Source organism: Cervus elaphus, chromosome 25, assembly GCF_910594005.1.
Source record: "Cervus elaphus chromosome 25, mCerEla1.1, whole genome shotgun sequence".
Classification (NCBI taxonomy): domain Eukaryota; kingdom Metazoa; phylum Chordata; class Mammalia; order Artiodactyla; family Cervidae; genus Cervus; species Cervus elaphus.
Genome location: NC_057839.1, coordinates 6,869,574 through 6,880,366, shown reverse-complemented (window position 1 = coordinate 6,880,366; position 10,793 = coordinate 6,869,574). Strand labels below are relative to the sequence as shown.

General features: G+C 52.5%; 1 protein-coding gene across 1 annotated transcript in view; it reads right to left on the bottom strand.

Annotated features, from left to right (window-relative positions):
* Positions 1-1,248: 1,248 nt before the first annotated feature.
* The window catches only part of FGF18 (fibroblast growth factor 18), a 35,930-nt gene continuing 26,385 nt past the window's right edge, over positions 1,249-10,793 (bottom strand). The window contains exons 4-5 of the mRNA XM_043887891.1: positions 9,105-9,211; positions 1,249-2,347 (exon numbers count right to left, since the gene is read on the bottom strand). Coding sequence (XP_043743826.1) covers positions 2,081-2,347; positions 9,105-9,211 — 374 coding nt within the window. The 3' untranslated portion in view covers positions 1,249-2,080. The remainder of the gene's footprint in view (positions 2,348-9,104; positions 9,212-10,793) is intronic.

Sequence of the window (10,793 nt, the reverse complement as noted above, 5' to 3'; positions counted from 1 at the left end):
ACAGACAAAACCAAGAGTGGTGTTCGGCCTGAGTTCTGAGGGGGTCACAGAGGGAGCTCCAAAGAAGCCAGGCTCCCTCGGTCCAGGAGGCCTCTGCAGAGAAGACGCTATTGCCCCTGCCCCTGCCCCTGCCCTCTCTGCAGGGCCTCACTGGGGACCCCTTCTGGCCATTCTTGGCAAGGGGCGTTTTCAACCGAGACAGGGGACAGCAGCAGGACCCTAGAAGACACCCTCAGTCAACCTCAAGCCCAATCCACTTTCCACCCCAAGACTAAAGCGGCCTCTCCCCCACATCCTAGGGCAGGCCCTGGGAGGAAAAAGACCTTGAAGCCAAAGCCCCTGGAGGTTCATGAGGCCAGACACACTCCTCATGCTCCAGCCCGTGAGGGTCTGCGGAAGAAACACCAGGTCCCCCTCCCCACCTGACCCCCCCACCACTGAAAGGAGAGTGGGGCCCACCGGTGCCCTGTCAGTCTGGCAAAACCCGGGGGTCAACTCCCCGAATGACTCAATCAATAAGCCTGACTGCAAATTCATGATTTTTTTTTTTTTGGATCTGTTTTGATGAATTCTCAGTACCTAAGAGTGGCTGGCACTTAGTAAGGGTTTAATAAATATATGTTGAATCAGTGATTCAATTAATTAATCAATGCATGAAGCAATGAATCATTGCTGCCAAGAGAATTACTGTAAGTGAAGTTCCCAGCAGGCTGTGATTTTTTGTTTATGTTTTTTGATAAATCCCCAGGGCCTTGAAAAAAGACCCTGATGCTGGCGAAGATTGAGGGCAGGAGGAGAAGGGTTGACAGAGGATGAGATGGTTGGATGGCGTCACCGACTCAGTGGTCATGAGTTTGGGCAAACTCCGGGAGACAGGGAAGGACAGGGAAGTCTGGCATGCTGCAGTCCACGGGGTCGCAGAGTCCAACAGGACTCAGTAGGGCCGTGAATACCCGTGGGACATAACTGTGCGTGAGAGCACATGTATGTGAACGTGTGACTGAGTCGGCCACTGAGTCATGGCTCACTAGAATTTAATCTTTCTGGAAGCAAGGGTTACCATCTGCTTTGATCAAGGCTGCATCCTCAGTGCTTAGACCAGTGCCTGGAGCATAGCCCGTGTGGAATGAATGAATGATACATGAAATGAATGAGCAAGGCCCCAGCTCTCAGCCCAAGGACCTCAGACCAAGAAGAACGAGACATGGAGGGGCACCTGAGCCCTGCCCCCGGCCACCACTCGCCTCGTGGTTTTTTAAATAATTTGTCAATTGTTTTTAATTGTTGAGGCAGTAATACTTGGTTCATGAAACTGCAATATACAGAGAGGTGAAATAAATAGCTTATATATATATAATATATATAATATAGCTGGTTTTAAAATATTCCCTTATTCATTGGTGTACTAGGTCACGTGAGTCACGGAAGGTCGATAGCAGCATCCTCCAGAACTGTGAGTAATGCAGGGTCACCGTGATTGGACGAGGCCGTCTGTCGTCGAAAGTCGAGGCGCCGAGAATTCCGAGGGGCACGCCTTCCCTGCGCGGTGTCTCAGGGCAGCTTGCAGCGGACAATAAATAAATGACTGCAAACCAGAGAGCGATTTTTGTTGGACTCTGGGGCAGGGACCGGGGGCTGGGAAAGAGGGGGAGTTGGCTGGGTGGGGGAAACACTACTTTCTCTTTTTCTTTTTTGTTTTTGATTTTTTTTTCTGTCTTTTTTTTTTTTTTTGCTTTAAGAACCTTTGGGAAAAAGGACTTTGGTTTCTCCGAGTGTCGCTTTCCTCACTCCAGCCCTCCTCTGGGCCGAGTTCCGAGCTGTCTGTTCCTAGAGACACAAGCACCTGTGCGTTGACAACAGTCCCTTGGTGTGAGTCTTTTGTCATTGGGGTTTCAAGTCAACAATAAAATCCTTATCGCTCCCCTCCCCCAAGAATTTTGGTTCAGTTTTGTCTTCTCTTAAACACATGTACAAAAATAGAAATTCTTCCTTATTTTTCATGTAAAAATATTCCTCTGATTGCAGTTCTCCGTGAGTGTGAGTGTGGGCTGGGGCGGCCTAGGGGCATGGCGGCGCCCGCCTAGCCGGGGTGCGTGGGGCGGATCCGCCGGGACCGCTTGGTCACGGTGGTGTACTTGAAGGGCTTCTGCAGCTCGGCCTGTCCCTTGGGGTAGCGCTTCATGAAGTGCACATCCTGCTGGTTCTCGCGGGTCTTGGGGCCCTTCCGCGGCCGCCCCTTCTTGGTGAAGCCCACGTACCAGCCAGAGTACTTGGCCGACATCAGGGCTGTGTAGTTGTTCTCCAGGACCTTCTCGATGAACACACACTCCTTGCTGGTGCCATCAGGCTGCAGGAAGAGAGGAGGAGGAGGTGAGAGAGGAAGGACAGGTGCCGGGGGCAGAGCTGTGTAGAGAAGGCAGCGGCAGGGGCCAAGGCTTGGGATGGCAAAGTGGAAAGGGCCTGACCCCAAGCTTTGGCCTCAGCAGTTCCACTCCCTGGACCCCTAGAGTGGACTTGACGTAGCAGCCTCTGCATCCTTCCCTGCTCACCAATTAGGTGCCAGCTTCCCATTACCATTCAGGGATCCCTTTCTTTTCCACTCCCACGATGGAACCAGGGGCTTCCTCAGCTCTACCATAACAAAATATTCAGATCTGACCAATTAAAATATTATTTCCTGTGACTGGTGCAGAACACAGCACACGGCCTGCGTCATCCAGTCAGCAGTCCTCAAGACCCTGTTATAAATAATCCCCCCAAACACAGGCCAGTTTAAACTTGGGAAACAGTAAGGCTGAAACAAAGGCAGCCTCTGTACCCCCATGAGGGGAGATGCTGCCTGACAACAAGGTCAGCTTGGAGGAAGAAAGCCAAGAGGAAGAGAATGAAAGAAACCAAGTCCTCCTCACATCTTTCCATTTCTGGACCTACCAAGCTATATCTGAAGTTCAAGTTACCTCACTGTTATGTGCGCCAATAATATCTCATTTCCTTTAGAACAGCTGAGACTGTGTTCTATCACATGCAACAGAAAGAAGCCCCAACTCATGTGCACTAAACCTGAGACCAAGTTAACTGCCTACTCAACTGCCATTCAACCCCACTGTTATAGAGTTAAACATAGGTTACATTTAATGCGGGGTGTGGTACATCTTAATGTTTGTTGTGAAGAGGGGTGGAAGCCTCTAAAAATAAGGGCTTTGGCATGACCAAACTTCAAAGCCTATACCCATGGTTCTAAGATTTTAGGGTCCCAGGTGAACTCCCTGGGCGACTATGCCAGGCAAGGAGCACGAGATTCATAGTCAGACGTTGAATCAACTCACACTTCCTTATGTGACCTCAGGCTAGTTAATTTCATTCTCTAAACTTTGGATTCCTTGTCTGGACCAAACACGGAAAATGACTCCTACATCATAGAGATGTTATGAGGAATGATGCTTATAAATGAGCCAGGCACACAGTAGGAACTTGTTACATTATTTCTGAAGAGCAGGTGGTTCGGAAGGTCTGACCTCCCTCCTTGGATCTGAACAAAAGGAGATGGAAAGCAGGCTTTGAATCTCCTCCTTGAAAAAGCCAAATTGCTCGGTGTGGAAGAGTGAGAAACACACAAAGTTGGAAGGCCTGAATTAGCAGCACTCGAGTTTCCAACTAACATCTCCAAATTTAGGCCGGGCCCACTCCTCGTTACAGACGGATGCCCGGCCAAGTTGGAAGCCCAGCGGTCTGGCTGTGTGTGGAGACTGAGGTGCAAGTTCCAGCCTTTTGTTTGAAGTGGAAAACGGGCTGGAGCTTCCAGGAACGTTCACCTTTGAGCGGAGGGCAAGTTTGGGCCCTGCAGACAAAGTGCTGAACTTTGCAGAAAGGGACAGGCAGGGTAAGAAAACATTCTCTGGAGGAGAGATCTTTCGAGGAGGCTGCAAAGCATACAGGGGGTGGGCCTGGGAGAAGCACTCAGGACCCAGAGGACATTATGGGTTGAGTGAGCAGAGAGGGCCTATTGTGAGGAAGCTGGGGCATATGTGCAAGGGGGATAAAAAGGAGTGGGCTCTGGCCTCCCCATGGATAATTCTGGAAGCTGCCTATCCAACCTGAGTCCAGGTCCCTTGGATGGTTTTGATGGAACAGTCAGAGAAAACTGAATAAAGGCTATACCATGGCTGGTTCCCCATCTTAGAATATCTGTCTGGAAAACTGCTTTCAACTTTGAAGAGCCGGTTCAGTAACCACCTCCTCCAGGAAGCCTTCCCTGACTGCCATCTAGCTCTCTGGGTATTTCCTCCTCTTCCTTCAAGACTCCATTTGAGCACTGTGTGTGTTAGTTGCTCAGCTGTGTCCAACTCTTTGAGACCCCATGGACTGTAGCCTGCCAGGCTCCTCTGTCCATGGGATCTTCCAGGCAAGAATACTGGAGTGGGTTGCCATTCCTTTCTCCCATTTAGCAGTATGCTTTATTCAACTCACATACTCCATCTTCTGAATCCCCTCCACACCCACTCCTTCTCCTGCCTGCCCAACAGAGTAGTTCTGTATCTGTCTGCTCCTCATCAGCCCAGGAGCTTCACGAGGTCAGGACTGCTTCTCGGTTGCTCTCACGGCATAGGTCTTAGCCCAAAACAGGGGCACCCAGAGAATTTGTGGTTAAATGGATGAGAGTTCTGCTGGGACACAGATGGTTGGGGTGACACATTAATTGGTTTTCCTCCAAAAAAAAAAAATGGACTCTGCCTCATGGATCCCTTACTAATGTCCCAGAGACAGTCGTGAGTTGTGAGAGGCCCCTCCTGGGGGATGTGATGAGAAGAGTGAGGGCCCGAGCTCTTAGCCTGCCCACCTTGGTGTCCCTAGCCATCCATTCACTCATTCATTCAGCATTTACTGATTGCCAACTAGAGGCCAGATATTTCCACAGCCACTGTCTCATTTAATTCTCTTAATTTGCCAAGGTAGACTCTACCTGGTAGAAGAAAACAGTTCAAAGACACAAAAATGGCTTTCCCAAGGACATGGAGCTGTTAAGCGGCAAAGCCAGGATCTGAACCTGCACTTCCCACTTCAGCTCACTTCTCTGCTGTCTAATCCCAGACAGGCCCATGGGGAGGAAGGGTATGGAAGAGTGGGTGCTGCCCATCAACACACCTCAGGTCCCCCAGGACCACAGAGCTACCATGCTCATGAAGCAGTGACTTGGAGGTTCAAGGGCCAGCACAGTGCCTGGCACATATGCTCTTGCCTGGGTTGAGGATCTGGGCTTCAGGCTGAACTCAGACTCAGTGGATAAGAAGCTAATGGTAGGCCGCCCTGGGGCCTGACCCTTGCCTTTCTCCTCACCACCTCTATGACCCTGCTTATGGCCTGCAGAGATTTTTAAAAAACATATGTGCATGGGCCTCACCCGCCAAATTGCTGACTCAATTGGTTCAGGCAAGGCAGATCCACCAATATTTAAAGAGTAACAGAACAGCCCATCCCAGGACCTTGGTGATTTAGTAGAATTTGATCATCTCTGGAAATCTACCACCTCCAACCTCCTTCTTTCCAAACTGGAGTCCTATTCCTTCTGTTTGGTCTGAAGACTGAATCCTGATGACATCACTTGGCCCCTGGATTTAGTTTTCCTTGAAATCAGGACTACCCCCTGGATGTTTTTAGTTACCTAGACAAAAAAAAAAAAAAAAAAGTCTTTTTTTTTTTTTTTTTTTTTTTCTTAAAGGCATTTTGAATTAGGTTTCAGTCACATTCAACCAAAGCAGTCTTCACAAACATGCAGTGGGCAAGGGACCCCCTGCTCTGAATGTGTCTGGGGCCCTTTGTTGCCCCAAAGGGGACATACCAATGATCACACAGGAGGAGACAGATGAGAAAAATCTACCTGGGTTGAATCTCCAGAGATGGGGAACAACTACTTAGCACACAGCGCTTGACATTCAACAGCTCTTTTATGGAATGAAAGGAAGTACTATCTCCTGGGTCAGGTGGAGGTGGGATCCAGAGAGGTGGCAAGGAGAAGGGGGCTACTTCTCTCTCAGCGGCTTGGGAGAAGAGCTCTGGCATAGGATCAGTACGACGCAGCAGAGAGAGAAGCAGGGCCAAGGTTCTGGAGCATCAGCAGAGGCTCTCTTGGGGGTTCAGTGAAGTGTCCAGCTGTGGCCAGATACGTAGAAGATTGACACCCAAGGTCAAGACCATCCAAGCAAGCTATCCTGTTGAGCCAAAGGAGCCAGAGCATGAGTTGAGGTCAAGGGTTCCCACAGGTGAAGAACCTGACTTTCAAGGGGAATGTAGCTCATGTTTAACAAGTAAGTGCCTACTCAGTGTCAGGATTATCTTCCCATTTTACAGGTGAGGACACTGAGGCTCAATGAGGTCAAAGCACTTAGATTCCAGGTCTGACGTGGCTAATTCTGGCTGTAGGTTGAGTCAATTCTCAAAAGGTAAGCACCACATTTCTATTTCTTTGGTATCCTTTGAGCAGGTATAAGAAGCGTGATGGATGGATCCAGAATTGGCCCTCAGAGCCGCTAGCCTGGTGGGGGATGCAAGCACAGAAACAGCCAGCCAACCCAGGTGAGCAGACTGCAGAGAGAGGGATGTGTGAGTAGCCGTGGGCTCCAGGGTGGGTGTGCTGAATGGGCTGTCAGTGGAGCCAGAGATCATGAAAGGATGAGCCAAGACTCAGGGTGGATGGGCGAGGGAAAGGCTGTCCTGGCAGAGGGAACCGCCTGCACACAGCCTGACGCCCCATCCCAGCAAGGAGTGGGGGCTGGCCGGGCCATGTGTCTGTGACATGAGGAACACTAGCGTGGGCAGGCTCTCTCCAAGGAGGGTAGCCTTTCTTGGGTAGAAGGTGAGGGCCTGAGGACTGGTTCTGGCTGAGCTGCGGGTGGAGAGGAGGGGCGAGCTTTAGAAAGCTGAGCGTGGGCAGCGGGGAAAGGCCCGGAGGTGGAGCCCGAGGCAGCGGAGGAACACTATTCCGGAGAAGGGGAGCAGCAGGACAGAGGCAGGAGTTAGGGCAGGGCCAGACACAGGCCAGCCGTCAAGAGTAACCCCGGGACCAGGTCTGATCGGCTGCCGACGACCTGTGACAGAACCGCCACCCAAGGACCCGGGGTTGCCAACTGCAGGACCCAGAGGGCGAGGGCGCTGGGCTGGGTAGGGGCCAACAGGGGGACCCGCCCGGGCCGAGTCGGGACAGGTGGATGGGCGGCCGGACGCCCGTGGGGAATTTAGGGCGGGGGACCCTGCAGCAAGGTGGAGGGGCTACAAGCAAGGGGGGAGGGAAGCGGAGCGCGGGGCGGGCCTCGCCTCCAGCTGAACCGGCCCCAATATTAATGACGGGAGAGAGGGCGAGGGGGCAGGAAATCGGAGCCGGCTCCTGTGGAAGCGGTGACTCAGCGGCCAGCCGGCGGGCGGGCGGCGGGGAGCGGCCCGAGGGGACGGGGCTGTTCTTTTGACCCCAGGACGGCCCTCCTGGGGTCAAGATGCCGGGAACCACGCAGCCGGGGAGGGAGGGGCACGCGGGCAGTGGGCGCTGCGGCGGGCTGCAGCGCGGCCCGCCTTTAAACAGGAAAAAAGGGGGCGGGGCGGGGGGAGGCGAGCCCACAACTGCAAGCAGGTTGGGCCTGGGAGGCGGCCCAGGCGGGCGGGAGAACAAAGCGCCCGACGCGGGGCTGGCCGCGCCGCCGCAGGAAACGCACAGCCAGGCCAGGGGACCCGGCGCCCGGCCCCCCCGCCGCCCCTGTCCCGGACCCCTCGCTGGCTGGCCGGCCGGCCGCGGACCGGTGAGTGAGTCCGCGGAAAGTGAATCACTAATTAAAACCACTCCTAGGCATCCCGGGGCGAGGTACGGATTACTATTCTGTTGCTCTTTGAGAAGCTCCAGCTGGAATCCTTGCCTTCTAAACTGGGCTTTGAAGCCCGCGAAGCTCTAGCCCGTGACCTGGGAAAAGTGCCCGGACACGGCCAAGCCTCAGCTTTTCCATCTATGAAATGGGAATGGTGGAAGCCTGTTCTTCCCCGACCCACCTCATGGGATTATTTTGAAGCATTTTTTTGCTTAGTGCCTGGCAGAAAGTAGGTGCTCAATTAACAGAGGCTATTGGTACCCTTGTTATTAACAAATAATCAGAGACACTCTCCTGGCTCAGGTCTCTGGCCTGTCATCCTCTCCTCAGGATATGGAGGGGAGGGGAGAAGAGGGATAAGAATTGGGGGATTCGGGGAGTCAAAGCCATGGCTTAAACAGAAATTGAAGTCATGCTTCCTTCCCCCTCACCCCAACAAGGTGTAATAAATGCAGATCATCACAGACGGCCTTGCCTCAAGGAGAAGCAGCCATCCTCTTTGGAATCTGGGTCTACCCTCTACCTTCCACTCCAACTGGCCAGCCCCTCATTATACAAGTTGGCCAGGGCGTGAGTAGGGTCCCTGCAGAGAGAAGGGAACATGCAGCATGAATCCACTCTAGAGCATCCAAAGGAAGCAAGTATGTGAACTTCACAAACAAGGACACCCAGGCCAAAAGGGGCAGCAGCATCAAAATGCAGCATCAGTGGAGGCTCAGAATCCCTGGCATGTGGGTCCACCCCACCCATATCCTACCCCCACCCTAATTTGTTGCATGCGTGTTCCAAAGTAATAAAACCTTCCTGAAATGCTAGAATCACAAGGCCAAAGAGGCTGCTGGGTTCCAGAGGTGTGGCTTTGGGGAGTCATAAACCCCCTGTGATTATTAAAACAACGCTGCAGCCCCAGGCCCTGGCCCACTGGGTCCCTGCTGCCAGACATCAGGTACATTCAGACTGGGAGCCTCAGACCCCCTGGGGGGTTCTCCCACTGCCAAGCAAGCCAGAGCTCCACGTCCACCAGGAGAGATCGGGGCCCTACATACCCCTCAAAGTCAAAGCCACAGTCTGGCAGGCTTCAGGTGAGGGGACAGAGAGTGGGGGTGATGAAGAGATCTCACAATGGTAATCTCTCTCTCACACACATACACATTCATGGGACCTCTTTCCCATTTAGGGCTGATGGGGCCCAGGAGGCACTGCTCCAGCCCCCCTGGGTTGCTGGAGGACCCACCCAAGTCCCAGACCACCACTTACCTTCCCCACAAGCTTGCCTTTCCGGTTCATACACAGGTAGAACTCCGTCTCCTTGCCCTTGATCCGGACTTGACTACCGAAGGTGTCTGTCTCCACTAGGAGCTGGGCTTCGAAAGGCAGAAGGAGAACAAGACACATTTTTTTACCAGGGGCAGTGGCTGGCCTGAAGACTCAGCAACATGATCCCTGACCCTGACCTTGCCCTTGGACCTCCCACCGCCCCCAGAATCAAGTATGGGGGGGTTGCTTCTGACAGGTCTCTCTGGAGCATGTGCCTCTCAGGCAGGGAGAAAAGCTCTGACACCTGTTCCCAACTCCCAGACTCTCTGGACTCCAGTGGGGACCCAGATCGCTCCCGGTGGCTAAAGACCAGTGTGACTTCTGCCCTCATCACCCACCTTCCCCTGCCCCTCAATTCCCTTCCCCAATGCAGGACACACAACCACACAAATAACCCCAAAGAAGCAGCAGTCTCTGGACTGAGGGGTCAGACATTCAGATGCCTATGAGCCCACACAGGCATGCACAATGTGTGCACACACACACACACACACACACACAATACATGCACACGAGTCTTGCCTTGTGGAATGCTAAGCTACTTCCTCCAAAATTTAGGTCAGAAGCCCCTTCCTCCAGGGCAAACATCTGGGTGTCCACTCCCTGATGGGGATATGAGAGAGGGAGTGCCCTGGCTGCTTGAAATGGGGAAATGTCTGGAAAGGGTAATTCAAGGCCCCAGGGAAAGGAGGCTGTCAGTATAATATTTCACTTTCCTCAGTCCAGGCCACCAAGACTTGGGGACTTCCCTGGCAGTCCAGTGGTTAACACCCCATGCTTCCAATGCAGGGGGCCATGGGTTCAATCCCTGGTTGGGGAACTAAGATCCCACATGTCACATGCCACACAGTGTAGATAGGAAAAAAAAAAAAGGCCACCAAGGCTGAAGGATAGCTAACTCCCAGGAGCCTGGAAGTCCCAGTCAGAACCCAGTACCCTCTGGTCTGGAATGGGAGACCTCATGTTAAATCCCCATACTCCACAAAAACATGGGGTGTCCCAGGTGGTCCTGGATGGGGCAGCCAGAGCTGATCCCCCAAAGCCTGACTGAACAAGAACATCTAGTGGCCGAAGGGTGGCTGTCTCTTGATTAGGCATACTGTAAGACCGCTCCCTGTCCCTCAGCCACTTCACGTTTTCTCCCCAGGACCCCCAGGAGTTTCATCCCCAGGAGGATGCTGTGTGACTTTGGCAGGTCACATGCCCTCTCTGAACCTGAATCCCAGTGCCTGGATTTCCCCACCACCTCCATCCCCCTTCTTTGCCTCTGACCCCCCATTCTCACCCTCCCTCTCCTGACCCTTTGCTTCCCAACACCTGCCCCTCCCTCACCCACAAAATTTTAATTTCAGTGACAAGGGACTTGCTTCTCCATAACAAAATCATAGTCCTAAATACAGTATCCTTGGAGCCACAAACAGTGTACCTCAGTGCCCCTAAAATACAAGAGGTATGATTTTAATAAAAAAATTTTTAAATATATACCCTGGTGCCCTGCTGTGAAAATTAAAACCATCTGGAACTCAGGATTTCCAATAATTAATCTAGCCCTCCTTTGACACCAGTACTAATTAAAATGTGATACCCACCTTTCCAAGGTAAAAAAGAAGAATTTACATAAAATTTAAA